This window comes from Podarcis cretensis, assembly GCF_951804945.1.
Source record: "Podarcis cretensis genome assembly, chromosome: 2".
NCBI lineage: Eukaryota > Metazoa > Chordata > Lepidosauria > Squamata > Lacertidae > Podarcis > Podarcis cretensis.
This window is the reverse complement of record NC_137171.1, coordinates 115,207,453-115,225,880: the sequence shown is the minus strand read 5'-3', so window position 1 is coordinate 115,225,880 and position 18,428 is coordinate 115,207,453. Positions and strand designations below refer to the sequence as shown.

Genomic DNA, 18,428 nt, shown 5'->3' with positions numbered 1-18,428 from the left:
CAAGTTCTTAAAAGAAATGGGAGTGCCTGATCACCTCATCTGTCTCCTGAAAAATCTCTATGTGGGACAAGAAGCTACAGTTAGAACTGGATATGGAACAACTGATTGGTTCAAAATTGGGAAAGGAGTATGGCAAGGCTGTATATTGTCTCCCTGCTTTTTTAACTTACCGTATTTTTCGCACCATAGGACGCACTTTTTCCCCTCCAAAAATGAAGGGGAAATGTGTGTGTGTCCTATGGTGCGAATGCAGGCTTTCGCTGAAGCCTGGAGAGTGAGAGGGGTCGGTGCGCACCGACCCCTCACGCTCTCCAGGCTTCGCACACCTCTCCGCAAGCAGCGGGAGCCCAGTGCTGGGCTCCCGCTGCTTGCGGAGACTTGCCTGCATGCCGAAGCCTGCGCGCGCTGAGCTCAGCGCGCCCAGGCTTCGCAGACCTCTCCGCAAGCAGCGGGAGCGCTCCCACGGCTTGCAGAGAGCTGCCTGTTTGGGGGCTGGGGTCGGGGGAATCTCGAGCTTCTCCCGCCCCAGCCCCGCGCCTGGGGGGGAAATAATTTTTTCCCCTTTATTTCCCCCCAAAAAAACTGGGTGCGCCCTATGGTCCGGTGCGCCCTATGGTGCGAAAAATACGGTATATGCAGAATTCATCATGCGAAAGGCTGGGCTGGATGAATCCCTAGCCGGAATTAAGATCGCCAGAAGAAATATCAACAACCTCAGATATGCAGATGACACAACCTTAATGGCAGAAAGTGAGGAGGAATTAAAGAACCTTTTAATGAGGGTGAAAGAGGAGAGCGCAAAATATGGTCTGAAGCTCAACATCAAAAAAAGAAGATCATGGCCACTGGGCCCATCACCTCCTGGCAAATAGAAAGGGAAGAAATGGAGGCAGTGAGAGACTTTACTTTCTTGGGCTCCATGATCACTGCAGATGGTGACAGCAGTCACGAAATTAAAAGACGCCTGCTCCTTGGGAGAAAGGCGATGACAAACCTAGACAGCATCTTAAAAAGCAGAGACATCACCTTGCCAACAAAGGTCCGTATAGTTAAAGCAATGGTTTCCCCGGTAGTGATGTATGAAAGTGAGAGCTGGACCATAAAGAAGGCTGACTGCTGAAGAATTGATGCTTTTGAATTATGGTGCTGGAGGAGACTCTTGAGAGTCCCATGGACTGCAAGAAGATCAAACCTCGCCATTCTTAAGGAAATCGGCCCTGAGTGCTCACTGGAAGGACAGATCGTGAAGCTGAGGCTCCAATACTTTGGCCACCTCATGAGAAGAGAAGACTCCCTGGAAAAGACCCTGATGTTGGGAAAGATGGAGGGCGCAAGGAGAAGGGGACGACAGAGGACGAGATGGTTGGACAGTGTTCTCGAAGCTACAAACATGAGTCTGACCAAACTGCGGGAGGCAGTGGAAGACAGAAGTGCCTGGCATGCTCTGGTCCATGGGGTCACGAAGAGTCGGACACGACTAAATGACTAAACAACAACAATTCAAACTGCTTTGAAGTTGTTGGTGGGTTGTTGTTGTTGTTTTGCAATCAAGTGGTATACATTTTTATGCAGTAAATAAATACCGAATCCGAGAGTTGTTTCCCATGAACTTTCTTCTTTTTTTCTTTTAAAGAAAAGCTTGTGCTGTAAGTTACAGGATATAATGAACATAGTCAAATGAAAAGATAAAGTGAAAATACAACAATGGGTATTGTTTTATGATAACTTGGAAGTTCCTTTATTGATTACAAGGAATATATGTTAAAACTTTTATTAACCGTTAACATGAAAAGTTACGTTTATCCATACAGAACACAAAGACGAGAGACATCACTAAACCCCCCAGGTAAGAAAAAAAATCCAATCAGGTTACATCGCTTAATGCATTCTTCTTACCCACTCACGTAAATGATCCAATATATAAGTACCCTATATACTGAGTTTATTCTGAGTATTCATTCAATCAATCAATCAGCTTACAGCAAGCCCAAATTACTCTCAAACCATCCAGAATATTATTCCGCTTTTAAATATTACAAGCGCCTTGTATTAAAATATTAACAATAGATCTAAGCTGCTGGAGCCAGAAGGATAGTTACCATATTTTTCGCTCTATAAGATGCACCAGACCACAAGACGCACCTAGTTTTTGGAGGAGGAAAACAAGAAAAAAAGTATTCTGAATCTCAGAAGCCAGAACAGCAAGAGGGATCGCTGCGCAGTGAAAGCAGCAATCCCTCTTGCTGTTCTGGCTTCAGGGATAGCTGTGCAGCCTGCATTCACTCCATAAGACGCACACACATTTCCCCATACTTTTAAGGAGGGGAAAAGTGAGTCTTATAGAGCAAAAAATACTGTATGTTCTACCTCCACTGTCGGAGAAAGTATGCCTTTGAAAACCAGCCGTGAGGAGCTGCAAGTAAGGAGAGCACAGCTGTGATCAGGGTACCAACTTGTGGGCTCCCCATGGCCACTGTGAGAATAGGATGCTGGACTTCATGGGCCCTTGGGCTGTTCCGGCACAGCTCTTCTGACCCTCCTATGAACCGGTGGCGACCGCTGTAGTTTCACTGCCCAGGCGCCAGTCGTTACTCCATTTGAGGCCACGACGAGCAGGAGAAGGAGGAGCGCTCGCTAAATGTGCAACCGGCAAACTCGCCTCCAGTGTTGGGGTCTGATGGCAATTGACGCTGGTCAGCCCCCATGACCCACTAGAACAGAGGACACATGCTGATGGTGTCTGCCACAAAAACAATGCCCGTTTCGCCTTGGCAAGCAGAGCAAAAACAACAGGGTCACCAAAGAAGGGGAGCAAAAGGAAGGGGTGGCCCCATAGTGCTGCAACAGGACCACTTCCTCGCCTGCCAGGAAGCCTGACTGTTTAGGGCAGAGGTCTAGCCTGCAAACACTAGTTAGTGAACCAAGTTGCCACTGACCAAGGAGGAGCAACCCCAGGTTTTTCTGGCAGCACCCAAAGGAAGTTGAGAGAATAAAGGTCAGGAAGGTGGGTAAACAACCCCAATGTTACCCCTGAATTTCTCAAGCGACTCTGGGGGCGCCCAATAACACACCAACCCGTGATTTTGATTTAGCTACAACTTTCTACCTCCCGTTTATTTTGGATCTTTCAGGGGTGGAAGGGGACATTCCTCCCATCTTTATTTTCCATTTCATCAATTCTATCTAACGTTACTTGATTAAATTATTTCCCTCCAGTATTTCTTAATGTTTAATTTAGGTTGCTGAATATCATTCGTTCATATATCTGCATCTTTTTAGCCTATTCGGTTTTCATTTTAACCAGGCTATGGGCTATTTCCACCTATGTAATACTGATTAATATTTTTATCATTTTTTTTTCTTTATTTGCAATATATAACATTCATAATGGTGATTTATACACTGCTGGTTTTTTAGTTTTTGTAACCCCATCTCTCGAGACAGAAGCACCATGTGTCTTAGTTACGTTTAATTTTGAAGTCATTTCAGTTTTTAAACAAAGGTATCATCCCACAAATGTGTTCTGCTGATTTAGAATATTTTTCAGTTTTATTCAAGAAGTGTGATGAAATATTTCTGTCCTTGTTCTTTTCCATGCAGAGCTACTTTATATTTATATTTAATATTAAAAAATCTACAGAATTCTTACAAAGTAGTTCTAAGGATATGGGATTCATAAACTAATTTTGTCATCCAGAGCACTCATTATTCTCTCCTTACATAATCCTATGAAATTTAACTGCAATTTGCTATTAACTCTATCAATCAGATTGCAAACACTGAATCTTATTTGAGATTGCTATTCTAAACACACTTACTAGACAGCAAACATGTGTTCTGAATCAGTTGAATATATCCAATAAAACTGATTTTTCACAACACCACAATACTCAAAATCTAATACCTACTTCAATTAAGAAATATTTATTTTTAAAAAACCAATGTGATAAATTAATATATTACATCAACCACTAATTAATCATCACCGGTCCCTAATTTGCCATCTCTCTCCTCACGATTGTAATGACTGCAGTAATCAAACTGTGGAAAACATTTACAGAATGATGCATACATATCCAATATTAATTTGCTGGAGTCTTTTTATCCAACATTTAACCACAAGATTATTATGCATATCAAATGCCAACTGCTCTTATAAATCCCCATATCTATTAAACCGATTAATAAGTTCCTTCTTTTATTTAACAACACCAACCAAGGTTGCCATAGTTCATAAAGTGAAACTCAGGACACAAAAGTTATTTTGGGCAAAGTTTTCAAGCCTTTTTTTGCAAAATCTTTTTTTTTTTTTAAAGTGGTTTTGACCTACAGTCAATTGCCAATTGCCAAAATCTACACTACCGACATGGGCTACGTCTGGAAAATTCCACATGTATGTCAACCCTACTTTAACACTGCACACGATCCTGACAAGTACAGTACTTTTGAGTGCCCTCCGATTTTGACCGCCAGCGTTAAGCAACTAACTGTTCCAAACTCTCCCACTGCTCAAATGAGAGGCTGTAGAATCACAGAATCGTAGGAAGGCATCCCAAGGGTCATCTAATCCAATCCCCTGCAAGGCAGGAATCTGCCCCCCCCGCCCCCACCTTGGGGCTCGAACCCACAACTGTGAGATTAAGAGTCTCATGCTCTGTTGACGGAACTACCTATCTGAGTTAAGTGCAAAGCTCATGTTTTGCACGGATTGCCAATAAATTACGACCATGCCATGCTAGATGGATTCAAGGTTTGATTATAAGGCAGCTTCACGTGTCTCGCTATGAGATTTGGAATTGCTTAAATTAGGCTGGGTTGTGCCTATTGATTCTCACTTAATTCTTTCCAGTTGTCAGCGCCTAGGGGCTGTATCCAGCACTTGCAGTCGTGCTCATGCAGCAGACTTCCACGAGTACAACAAAACTTCTACTTCTTCTCCTGTCCACACCTTACACCAGCACCCTCAAAATCAGCTCCCAAGGGAAAGGGAAGTCAGGTTATTATTTCCACCCCGCAAGGTGGAAAGGAGAGCAAATAGAAGTTCCATTGCATAAGCAAAACTCCAGCGTTCAATGCAGCCCTTTGTAGTGATTAATACTATGAGGTTGTGTTTTAAAGAAGAAAAAAACCCAGAAATTTCTGAGCCTGTTTAAAAAACCCAGAAAGCTTTAAAGTGTAATTTGAGGCATGCCAAACGCAAAAGAACAAGAAGCAATGAAATATTGCATGTATACACGCACATACATACTCTTTCTATGTAGTGGAATATCAAATCAATAAACACAGCGTATTATAGGATTATAATGAAATTATAAATTATCGAAGGCAAACTTCACATAAATTGCAAGCTGGAACAAAACATGCAGCACAAACCAAACATAGGGGGGAAATGGAGGTCACAAACACAGCACAAAGAGCAAAGAGCCATGACTGGTACAGATGTACAGAATGGTGAGCCGCGAAACGAACTTTCCAAGTGCTAGGAATGAACTAGTTCAGTTTCGCAAAGTTCACTGGATTACTTCAAAAATCTCCAAAGCCGTCCCTATAATTCCCGGGGGAAGAGAACGTGAATTAAGTTCGTTTTGGGGGTAGAACTCTGAACCATGTCTAGTTCAGCTTCAGCTTCTTTCTCTTACGTGCGTTTTTGACCCTTCTAGACTCCTTGGGCCTTTACAATCGTTAATTGTTTCAACAAAACAAAATAAACAATTCACACATTGTCTTCTTAAACTATATCTCACTCTTCAGCACAGCAGCCTGTAGCATCCTGAATGCTGAGATTCTTTTTGGTCAAGGATCCTTTAGGCGCACTGGAATTGAACTGTGGACTGAACTAGTTTGTTTTGCAAAGGGAAGACACTGAACTGGGATAAGTTCCCTTTTGGACTCACTGAACTTGAGCTAGTTCCTATGAAAAGAAAGAGCTTTCTAAGCTCCAAACTGACTTTCCAACTTGGCCTTCAGCTAGGTAGCCAATAAGTAAATAATTCATTTAACATCACCATCATTTTTAACTTTTTATATTTGTAGCCCACCTCTCCTCCAACATGCCCTGCCCCAAAATTTTATGTCAGTTTATTCTGGTGGGTTAGTGAGAAAAATCCTGTCATGCAAAATGGTGGTTTAGCCAGGGCTGGCCTTGCATGAGGCAGCCGGGAAGGAGAGCTGAAGGCAAGAACTGGGGTCTTAATGGTACAAGAAGACTTTTCAAAGTGTTTGCACTGGGAGGGCGAGGAAGGGCGCCATTTTGGCTCTGCTTCAGGCCGGAGATAAACATCATTAGACTCTGCTGCAGGCCGCAAAATGGACTCTGCGTGTGTGTGTGTGTGTGTGTGAGAGAGAGAGAGAGAGAGAGAGAGAGAGAGAGAGAGAGAGATCATGCTCACACACCATACATTTAAAGCAGTATAAAACTACTTTATAAACGGTCATGGCTTCCCCCCAATAATTATGGGAGCTATAGTTTGTTAAGGGTGCCGAGAGTACATTCCCCCTCTCAGAACTACAGTTCCCAGAGGGATTGACTGTTAAACCGCTCTGGGAATTGTAGCCCTTGTGAGGGGAATAGGGAGGTCTTCTCACAACACTCGGCGCCCTTAACAAACTACAGTTCCCAGGATCCCTTGGGGGAAGCCATGACTGTTCAAAGCGGTGCAACAGTGCTTTAAATGGGATCCCTGAGAAGGGGTCTGTGCATATTTTATACCCCCAAATCCACCCACTCTGTACCCACCCCTATGGGATCCCTGTGAAGTGCAGTCACCTACTATCTGGGCTAAGAGAGAGGTTCTCTCCTGGCAGCTGCAATGTCCTCATGGGATACTGCTTTTCCTTTCAGAAGCGCATGGTGACCGCACATTTAATGCAACCAGAATTTCAGAAACACTGCTAGGAACCGGAGCCAAACCTCCTTCCTGTCCCTGGTGACCCTCCCAGCTATTAAGAACCAAGCCTGCCCCTATCTGTATAAAAGCCTGCTCCAGGTTCTGGTTTAATTTTAAAATTTAAATAACTTTTATTGGTTTTTTCCCCAAAAAGGAGGTTATACAAGATTCTGCAAAACAGTGCTATCAAACAGGACTCTAGTGGCAAGATACATACCCCGTATACAATTATAGATCATTGTCGAACATAAAATAAAGCCTAAATAAATAAACAAACAAACGGCACCTACGCAGATGTGTGGAAGGTAACAACTAGAACTGTGTATGACACAGACGATGTAATGGTTGAGCAAGACAAGCTCTGGGCTCTGTTGATCCCCCCTGGCACCCTCCATATTTTTCCAGACTACAGCTCTCTGACCATTGGCCATGCTTAGCTGCGGCTGGAGTTGAAAGGTTGATACTCCACTTTGAGCTCTGGCTCCACACATCACAGACTTTGGCCCCACGCACTGCTGGCATGATGTGGCCCCCAACAGATCACCCTCAAGAGAAAGTGGACCTCAATGTGTATGTGTGTGTGTGTGTGTGTGTGTGTATTGTGTGTGGAGTTTCACCACCTCTGCTCTAGAGTACGACAGAACGCTGCAAACCATAATATACATAGCTAGATGCTCATAAGCATTATCTCACCTTAGAGACACAGAACTGAGCATAAACTAGGCTGCTAAGCAGCAACAACCAAAGTATTTAAACGACAACAGTGCTAATCGGAAAACTGAAGTGCTTTCCCCTACCGTACCATTCTGATTCAAACCCTAACGCAACAGGTGCCCGAAATTGGGCTTCGGGTCGCAAAACTGCCATACAGAACATTTTAAAGCCAGCATTACAGATCAGAACAGCTTTGGTTATATAGCTGTACGTTCAGCTGAAATCTTTCCTCTTCTCTCAACTACTCAAAAGCAGCTTGTAATTTTCTTTAAGAAAGGCATTCGGCCCCGATTCCCGAAATTCTACTCTTCCTGCAGCTTCGGTGACTGATGGGAACATAGGGGTGGCTTAAGGAGATGTTCAGGAAACAAAGGTGCAACTTTACAGAGGAGATACTGAGGCTACTCCTTTGGGTACTCGAGGCTTCACAGCGATAAAGCATACCAGATATTCAAGGATAATGGGGGCAGCCCTCCGCATTAACTTCACTCCTGAGCCGGACACTCAGAATCAAAAGAGTACATACCTGATTTCTCCCACACCGTTACAGCCTAGTAACAAGGACAGATACAAACATTTCAGAGTGGTGGGGTGACTGGCAAGGGCCTCTGCTGCCTTCAATATAAATGTGTTTATTCTCTTAGCCTGGGGGGGTAAGCTCCAAAAAGTTGGAGCCAGGGAAAGGGCAGTTGCAGACAGCGCCAACTGGCTAGCACCCGTGATGTCACAAACAGTTTCCCTGCTCCCCCATGATGCAAACAATCATAAAATATTTGGTGGGCTGGGTTTCCCTGTTTGAGAAAGGAACAATAGAAGAACGTACGTGGCTTGTTTGTTAAAGGTAGACAACGCACATACATAACAGACAGCTGAGCCCATTTGACTTGTTGGTGTATGGCTGCCCTGCTGACTGCAAAGTCAAGCTCAGGTAAAGAACTGTGGCTATTTGCTAAATACTAAATCTGTCTTCACCCCAAGGTACTTCTCACCTAAGCCATAGAAGGTCCTCCTGGCACCCTTGCCATAGGTATATGATTGGCCACGGTGGATGCAGGATGCTGGACAAAATGGGCCTCAGGCCTGATCCAGCAAATTCTTTTTATGTTCTTAACCTAGGTGGTTAAGAAAGCCCAACAGAGACTCCATCTCCTCAGAGTATTGTGGAAGAACGATGTCAATCAACATTTGATGAGCTCCTCCTATAGAAAGTGTCCTTTCAGACTGCATCACGGTGTTGTACGCTGGTTTGACATCATCTGATAGGAAGTGCCTGCAGAGGGTGGTGAATACAGCACAAGGTATTATGGGCTGTCCCGTGAATCCGCTGGATGAAAAGGCGGAAGAACATTGCCTCAGGAGAGTGAGGAAAATTCTCAGGGATGATTCACACCCTGGCCGGCACTTTCTTGATCTCCTGCACTCAGGCAAAAGATATAGAAGCAGGATTAGTCCCACCAACAGGGTAAAGAACAGCTTCTATCCGTGGGCTGTTAGGCTGCTGAATGAAAAGATAACAACAGGGCAACTGACTTTCGGGTTTGGTGGGTGTGCGTCAGTAAACAAGGGGAATTAAGAGAGCTGAGTGTAATCTCACTGTATACAAGTTGTACAAGTGACAATAAAGTATTTCAGTTTCAATTAAGTGCTGGCTATTTGATACTGAATAAGGCTCCCCTTCTCCATCAAGCTCTCGAGGTCGTTGAGGGCTTGTCTGGCTTTTGCTCTCAAGTGAACTCTGTGGTGAACGCGGAGGTGCGAGTGCCGAGCGAAGCACTTCCCGCACTCCAAGCATTTGTAGGGCTTCTCTCCCGTGTGGACTCGCTGGTGCTTCACGAGGTTGGACAGCTGAGAGAAGCATTTCTCGCACTCCATACATTTGTAGGGCTTCTCTCCCGTGTGGACCCGCTGGTGGCTCACGAGGGCCGAGCGCTGAGCGAAGCACTTCCCGCACTCCTGGCACTTGTGAGGCTTCTCCCCCGTGTGGACCCGCTGGTGGTTCACGACATCCGAATGGATGGCGAAGCACTTGCCACACTCCAAGCACTTGTAGGGCCTCTCCCCCGTGTGGATGCGGCGGTGTTTCGCGAGGTCCGACTGCTGGGCGAAGCACTTCCCGCACTTCAAGCACTTGTAGGGCTTCTCGCCCGTGTGGACCCTCTGGTGGTTCACGAGGTTCGACTGGTGAGCAAAGTGCTTCCCGCACTCCTGGCACTTGTAGGGCTTCTCCCCCGTGTGGATTCTCTGGTGGTTCACGAGGACGGACTGCCGTGCGAAGCATTTCGCACACTCCAAGCACTGGTAGGGCTTCTCCCCCGTGTGGACCCGCTGGTGGTTGATGAGGACCGAGTGGCGTGCGAAACACTTCTCGCACTCGGGACACTTGTACGGCTTCTCTCCCGTGTGCACTCTCCGGTGCCTGACAAGCTGCGATCTCTGGGTGAAGCACTTGACGCACTCCAGGCATTTGTAGGGTTTCTCCCCCGTGTGGATCCTGTGGTGGTTCACGAGGACGGACTGGCGCGAAAAGCACTTCCCGCACTCCAGGCACTTGAAGGGCCTCTCCCCTGTGTGGACCCGCTGGTGTTTCACGAGCTCCGAATGGTGAACGAAATACTTCGCACACTCCAAGCACTTGAAGGGCTTCTCTCCCATGTGGACCAAGCGGTGTATGACGAGATCCGGTTTCTGGGAGAAGCATTTCCCACACTTGCGGCACGAGTTGTTCTTCCTCAAGACACCTGGAATGGGGTGAGAAGGGGGGGGGGGACACTGACAGGATTGACCTTCAACTCCAGAAGAGGAAGAATCATAGAAAGTCAATCAGGGTGAGTTGTGGGGAAATAAGCTGTAAATTTCCTGGAGAAATTTTTGCCACAGAAAGTGGTGGCTACCAGACCGTCAAACCGTGTGGCTTTAAAACTGGAAGTAAGCTGTAAATTTCCTGAGGTAAATTTTTGCCACAGAAAGTGGTGGCCACCAGACCGCCAAATCAGGTGATTTAAAAACAGGCTTAGACAAACTCACAGAAAAATAAGTCTCTTCGTGGCGGCTAAACGACTTAGGCCCTAAATATCTGAAAGACTGTCTCCTTCCCTGAAGACCCTGTTAAGATCAGAAGAGGGAGGGAGCCCTTTGGGTAGTTCAAAGGTTTGGTGGCTGGGGCGACCCGAGAGAGGGTATTCCTTCTGGCAGCCCCAAAGTTGTGGGATTCCCTCCCCACACAGGGCAAGCAAGTGTTTCAAAGAAGAGCGGTGGGAAGAGGCAACACATCCAAATGCAATGGCTGAGACTCATGGCTGGCCATGTCTGGGTGATGGGGACAATCCTCAATGGATTATCTGCCTGTTGGCATGCCCTACCCTCTCACCTGAGCACCTGCTGCCCAAGTTCCGAGGATCTGGTACCCAGGGAGCTTCTCCTTGTTCCAGACGAGTGATGAGGACAGGCTTTGCAACTGGAAACCCTTGATAAAAGATTTTCAAAAAATTAAAAACCCTCCTCTTCCCACAAAGGACTATCAGAAAGCAGGAGTTTTTTTCTCCCTAGCTTAACAAAACAAGGAAGCAAAGTTCCTTACCTAAGGAGGTCACGTTCTCATAATTCTCCATCATGACCTCTCTGTATAGAGCTCTCTGATTTGGGTTCAGCAGTGCTCCTTGTGCCTCTGTGAAATAGACGGCCACATCTCTGAAAGTCACCAGCCTCTGGAAGAAAGAAGAATCCTCGTCTCAGCCTCCTCTGCCTCAAAAGCTCTCATCCGCAGAGAGAAAATGAAAGTCTGCAAACATTTCTATATTTCATTCCATAGTATTTATATACCAGGGTGGTTTAAACAATCGACCCTTCTTCCCAGAGAGCTCTGGGAACTGTGGCTCTGCAAGGGGAGGAGGGCGTCTCTTAACAATTCTCAGCACCCTTCACAAACTATAGTTCCCAGGATCCTCTGGGGGATCCTATGACTGTTGAAAGCAATGTTAATAGTGTACAGTGGTACCTCGGGTTACATACACTTCAGGTTACAGGCGCTTCAGGTTACAGACTCCACTAACCCAGAAATATTACCTGAGGTTAAGAACTTTGCTTCAGGATGAGAACAGAAATCTTGCAGCAGCGGCACAGTGGCGGCAGGAGGCCCCATTAGCTAAAGGGGTGCTTCAGGTTAAGAACAGACCTCCAGAACGAATTAAGTACTTAACCCGAGGTACCACTGTATTGTATCATGTGCACGCAAGCCAGATGCGCAATCCCTCAATGGGCACCACTTTTCCGTGGAGTTAAAGGGGTATTCTTCCATGTACAGTGGTACCTCTGGTTGCGAACGGGATCCGCTCCAGAGGCCCATTTGCAACATGAAAAGAGTGCAACCCGCAGCGGCGCGTCTGTGCACGCGCGGGTTGTGATTTGCCGCTTCTGCACATGCGCGTGATGTCATTTTGCATTTCTGCGCATGCGCGAGCAGCAGAACCTGGAAGTAAGCCTTTCCGGTACTTCCGGGTCGCCGCGGGACATAACCTGAAAGAACGTAACATGAAGCAAACATAACATGAGGTATGACTGTACCCCAATCACTTCCACTTGGAAGGACTTTGGGCCCCCGACGTCTTACCTGAGTTGGCTCAGCTGCAGCTCTTTCCCATCCTCTGGAAGGAGGAGACAATCCGGACAGAAACATGGCCCTCATTTTGTCTTCTGTAGAAGTCAAAAAAACCAAAGAAAACATGGTTCATTTCAAGTATTAAGGAGGTGTGGGGGGGGGGATCTCATTTTTCAACATTACATTGGATTTTCTGAGGTAAAATGCAAGATGGGAAAAAGAGACACCCCCCCCCTATATTCCCCTCTCAGAGCTACAGTTCCCAGAGTTCCATGCGAAGAGAATTTGACTGTTGCACCACTCTGGGAATTGTAGATTGGTGGGGGTAGGAGGGGAAAGCCACCATTTACCCTTTTTGCTCCACACCCAGGGCCGGCCCAAGACATTTTGCAGCTTGAGGCAAAGGGACAGGCTGGCAGAAGCTGATCCCGTAGGCAGCCGAATCGCGCTTCAGTGCTGGCAAGATGACAGCAGCCTCTTCTAACTCACCTGAGGCTAGCAAGCCACCTTTGGAGGTGCAGGCCAGGTGACATGGCGCTTGCTCAACTCCATCCTCCCAACAGTTCTGCCCCATTTTCCGCCTCACCTGCTGCCCTGAGGCAGCCACCTCAGTCGCCCTAACAGCAGGGTCGGTGGCCCTGAGCACCCTCATCCAAAGAGATCCCAGGGGCATTGAGACATCTCTCCAGGTAAAGGAGCAAGGCACACAATAAAACAGGAAAACGCAAACTAAAAACCAAAATCCGTCGCCCAACTGAGCAGAGCACTTCCTGCATCTGACAGCGCAGACTCCAGTCCGCAAAAACTTCTGCCACCATGACTTCAAGCACCCTGAGACTCTCTTTGCTGTGTTAGCTGCAACAGACTTACATCCTTGCCCCCCCCCCCGGACTCTGCCCATCCGCACATGCGTTTTGGAGTAGGGGTGAAGAAGGAGGATGCTACTAGCCACAACGGCTACGTCTTTCCTCCACTGTCGGAGAGACAGCATGCTTCTGTATACCTGTTGCCAGGAATCACAAGCAAAGGGACTGCTCTTGCACCCGGGTCCTGCTTGGGGGCACTGGGTTGGCGACTGTGAGACCAGGACTGGGTGGATCCTGCTTTCGGTGCACCATATTGATTGGTTTGCAATCCATTTTTTTAGCCACCCCTCATCCAAAGAGATCCATAGATGTCAACGTTTCCCTTTTTTTAAAGGGAAATTCCCTTATTCCGAATAGGATTCCTTGCAAGAAAAGGGAAAAGTTGACAGCTATGAAGAGATCCCAGGGACACTGACACAGCTCTCCAGTTAAAGGAGCAAGGCACACAATAGAACAGGAAAACGCAAACTAAAAACCAAGTTGTTTTTTTAAAAAAGTCCTGCTACTACCCTGTGGGCCGCGAGATGCTGCTTGGTGCCCCCAACTCTAACCACCCCTAATGGTCAGGGATGATGGGAATTGCAGCCCGGAAAAATCGGGGGAGGGGCACCCAGCGGGGCTGCAGAATTGCTAGATGATCCGACTTCTTTTTGCTTTGCTTTTAAAAATCTGTTTCTTCCTCCCCTTCCCTTCATATTCCATAGTATTTATATTCCTTCCCATCTCGTTCGATTGCTAAAAAGGGGAGAGGGCAGCAGGCGCCCAAGCAAGCCGTGATCTCCTCCTGCCCACCGTTTTTGCCTCGCTCCACGGAATTTCCCCCATTCTTCTTCTTCTTCCACCTTTCCAAGGTTTGGGATTTGGGGGGTGGGAGCGGCGGCGGGAGAGGAAACAAAGGAAAACTCAAAAGCCCTGCAGCCGCTCCCTTCTCCACCCCACACCGCTTCCAGATTCACCATCCTCAAAATCTAAGACAGAATCAGAAAAGTGGGGCGAGGGGGAGGAAAGATGGGAGCCCACCCCACCCACCCTCCTTCTCCAGGAGGGCAAGCGCCCCTCTTTCTGGACCCTCACCTGCATTGGCTAAATTGCGCACAGGCTCCTCCAGGATGCAATTCACCAAGGTTGGGGGGGGGCGCCACCCCACCGCACCCCACTCCCAGCAGATCCCTTTCCGCTCCCCAACCTCCCCACCCCCAGATCCAATGTCTCCGCTAGATCTCTTGGGATTCAGACAGCCTGACCCTGGCTGCTGGGACTTGTAGTCCTCTCCCCCCCCCCCTTCTCTCGCCCCCTCCTTTGCGTCTGCCCCGCACAAAAAGCAAGCAGAGGGGATTCTGGGAGCTGTAGTTCCCCCCGCGCCACCCTCGCCTGTGATTTAGGAGCAAACGCAAAGCTATCGAGAGCCCTGCTGTTAAAAATATTAAAAAGGGTCTGCGATGGGCTTGCATTTTTCAAAACCAAACAGAAACCAACAACAGCTTTTGGAGGATTATAAACCCATCGTGGTTTCATTCCCACCAAGCTCATGCCCAAAATTCACTAAAGTGTTTTATGTCCCGTCCTCTGGCTGGGTCGGGATGGCATGGGGATGAGGGACCAACTCCCTTCTCTTGTGGGCCCAATTAGTGCCATTGCCTTCCGTTAAGAGTTTGGGTGTAATCCTTGACGCCTCCCTTTCCATGGAGGCGCAGGTTACAGCAACAGCCAAGGTGACATTTTTCCACCTTCGCCGCATCAAGCAGTTGGTCCCTTCCCTTTCCTGCTCCGACCTGGCCACAGTGACTCCAGGCTTGACTACTGTAATTCGCTCTACGCGGGGCTGCCCTTGAAACTGTCCCACAAACTCCAGCGGGTGCAGAATGCTGCAGCCAGGCTCCTCATGGGGTCTCTGCCATGGGAGCATATTCACCCAGTGCTTTTCCAGCTGCACTGGCTCCCGGTGGAGTATAGGGTCAGGTTCAAGGTGCTGGTCTTGACTTTTAAAGCCCTTCACGGCCTAGGACCCTCGTATCTAGGGGACCGCCTCTCCCGGTATGCCCCACGGAGAGCCTCAAGGTCCATAAATAGCAACACCCTAGAGGTCCTGGGCCCTAAGGAAGTTAGATTGGCTTCAACCAGAGCCAGGGTCTTCTCAACTCTGGCTCCGGCCTGGTGGAACTCTCTGTCTCATGAGACCAGGGCCCTGCAGGATCTGATTTCTTTCCGCAGGGCCTGTAAGACAGAGTTGTTCCGCCTGGCCTTTGGCTTGGAGCCAATTTGATTCCCTCCCCCTCTTTCTTTTTCCTTTCTCCTCCTGTGATGAGGCTGCATTTTAATGTTACAACATTTTAATGTTGTTTTTAAGTTGTATTCATTCAACTTGTTTTTATTATTGCTTGTTAGCCGCCCTGAGCCCGGCCTTGGCTGGGGAGGGCAGGGTATACTGGTAAATAAAAAATATTATTATTATTTTGTTTCCTAAATGGTGTGTTTTATGACAACTCTCATCTGATCTGCAGCTAAAGAACATCTTTGGTTTAAAGGGAGGTTGCGTTTATTGCTTAGATGAAAACAAGCTAGCAGACAGTTTGGTTCCTTCTCATGTGTAGCAGCGTTTGGACCTCTTCCCCTGCTCCTCCTGAACCTAAACTTAAATGTCCGCATGCAAAGAACCGATGCAATGGCTGTTGTACTCCTGGGATAGCTCAGCTGGTAGACCACGAGACTCTTAATCTCGGTCATGGGTTCAAGTTTGGGCAAAAGTTTCCTGCATTGTAGGGGGTTGGACTAGATGATTCTAAAATGGTTTCATTTGCTGCAGCACAACCTTCTTTCGGACCAGGCCAGGCTGAGGTCGCTGCAGGGTAGAACTCAAGATTGCCAGAGTCTCTGTTTCCTTTTGGATTTCCAGATCTTTTCCTCAAAAGGCAGCCTAGTCTAGCCCTTCCACTTATAGGGATATAATGAGAAATACTAATAATACATTCTGGTTTTTTTAAAACACAGCGCCTCACTTGTATTTGAGCTTCATTAGCAAAATATGGTTCAATGGTTCTAATTATTCAATAGTTCCTTCTCCCAATGAACTTACATAGTAACTGGGGAGAAATGAATATGAGTGAGTTCGGTCGCAGTTGGCAAGAATGAGAATGCTATTAATAATAATAACAATTATTATTATTATTATTATTATTATTATTATTATTATTATACCACCCTTCATTCAAAGATCTCAGGATGGTTTCCAGAACAAAAATGCATGATAAAAACCTCAAAATGCATAATAAAAACAGAAACAAATCTATAACCCCCTTCCTCCTGCCACAAACATGTAAAAGGATATGAGATGTCAGTCAGCCCAAGTCCTGATTAAACAGGAACATTTTTACCTGGCACCTAAAGATGACTAATGAAGGTGCCCGGCGAGCTTCCCAAGGGAGAACATTTCACAAATGAAAACAATTTGAATAACAGTCACAACAGTATGGAATGCCTCTGTCACATGACTCACAGGCAGCCAATCACATGAGAGATAAGGGTGCTGTGGGCTTTGAAGATGCTCAAACTCAGGACGAAAGGGAGAAATGTGCTAAGGGGAAGGCACGCTTGGCAAACCCTCACCGGGATCAACTCCCGCCCGGAAACCTCAGTCCCCACTGTGGAAGGGCGTGTGGATCCGCCTCCCCTGAGGACCTTAAGGTCCACAAATGACAACATTTTGGAGGTCCCAAGTTGCAAGGTGGTTAGATTGGTCTCAGCTAGGGCCAGGGCCTTTTCAGTACTGGCCCCGACTTGGTGGAACGCTCTGTCACATGAGACTAGGGCCCTGCGGGACTTGGCATCTTTCTGCAGGGCCTGCAAGACAGAGCTGTTCCGCCTGGCCTTTGGTTTGGACTCAGTCTGACCCTTATGTTTCCCTCCCCTTATGGTCTTGATTTACCAGCTACTTTTAAAATGAGGCTGCATTTTAAATTGCATTTTAACCTATACAGTGGTACCTCGGGTTAAGGACTTAATTCGTTCTGGAGGTCCATTCTTAACCTGAAACTGTTCTTAACCTGAAGCACCACTTTAGCTAATGGGGCCTCCTGCTGCTGCCGCACCACCGGAGCATGATTTTTGTTCTCATCCTGAAGCAAAGTTCTTAATCCGAGGTAATACTTCTGGGTTAGCGGAGTCTGTAACCTGAAGCGTATGTAACCTGAAGCGTATGTAACCCAAGGTACCACTGTATTTTAAATTGTATTCCCCCCCCCCTTACGTTTTTACTGTGATTTTATTGGTGTTAGCCGTCCTGAGCCCGGGGTAATAATAATAATAATAATAATAATAATAATAATAATAATAATTGCACCAACTGATTCACGTCTCACTGATTCACAGCAAAAGCAGGGCTTTGGTTAAAAGCATTGGCTTTCCACCTCCACAGAACTGCCCCCGGCGTTCAGGAATCCATGAGGTTCCATCAGCCTCCAGGGACAGACCATCCAATCTGGCCTTACCCCCCATCCAGACTTTATGAGATATGGTGGTCCAGGGAGATAACACTGCACATACAACCTCTTGTATGTACACAGAACCCTATTTGTAGTTCTAGGAAGAAACATCACACAGCCGTGGGCATATGATGCCAGTGGGCACCCTGACACTAAAATATTAAAGTATAACCCCTGATCACTGAGCAATAGCAGCTGATTGAAACCAGTTTTTTTCAAAAATCCTTGACTTGCTACCTGTCCGCTGGCAGCTCTCACCTCCATGCATTCCTTCTCTTGCAACATGGTTCCCAGTTTATGTGCCACTGGGAGTCTAGACATGTTCTGGACGGGCATGTGAGTCATGTATGTAAGCGCCAGGCTTTCCCCTGCCCCTCCCTACCCTGAGAAAGGCTCCACCCGATTGCCAACTATTTTAATTTCAAAAAAAAGTTTTTTACTACCCGTCTGATTTTGAAACCCCACGATGGAATTGTGTTTTAGTTAACAAGATGCGTGAAGCACTTCATTAAAGTGTTTTTGCCTGGATAACTCAGCTGGTTAGAGCCTTGTAATGGTTGTAAGGGGGTTACTCGTGCGTAAATTGCCTTCGGTTTAGTTAGATTGCTATCCCAACCATGCTTAGGCTCACAGCTCGCCCTCTGTGACCTGTTAGTCACTTGCAGAATCCGTCAGTGGGCGTTTCTTGAACCTCTTCCAGCATAAAAGCTGTTTGACGCCAAGTCTCCTCCTATGTTCCCTGCGCGGAACTCGTCTGCGCAAGTAAGGGGAAGGCAGGGGCGTGCCAGCGCTCTCTCCACTAGATTCGGGTGAAGGGTCTTGGAGCCCTGTCCCCAATTCCTCCATCTCCCTCTCTCCTCTACTGGTGCTACGCTGAATTCCTTCCCCC

The 18,428-nt window shown here is 47.0% G+C and overlaps 1 protein-coding gene across 1 annotated transcript; it reads right to left on the bottom strand.

Moving 5' to 3' along the window:
- Window positions 1–1,711: 1,711 nt before the first annotated feature.
- LOC307208738 (uncharacterized protein) lies at window positions 1,712–14,319 on the bottom strand. Its single transcript, XM_079963655.1, has 5 exons — window positions 14,136–14,319; window positions 12,208–12,290; window positions 11,179–11,305; window positions 10,969–11,064; window positions 1,712–10,339 (listed from the first exon to the last, which is right to left on the bottom strand). Exons 2-5 carry the CDS (start codon window positions 12,280–12,282, stop codon window positions 9,240–9,242), a joined length of 1,398 nt encoding a protein of 465 aa, XP_079819781.1. The 5' UTR covers window positions 12,283–12,290; window positions 14,136–14,319; the 3' UTR covers window positions 1,712–9,239.
- Between the last annotated feature and the right edge of the window lie 4,109 nt (window positions 14,320–18,428).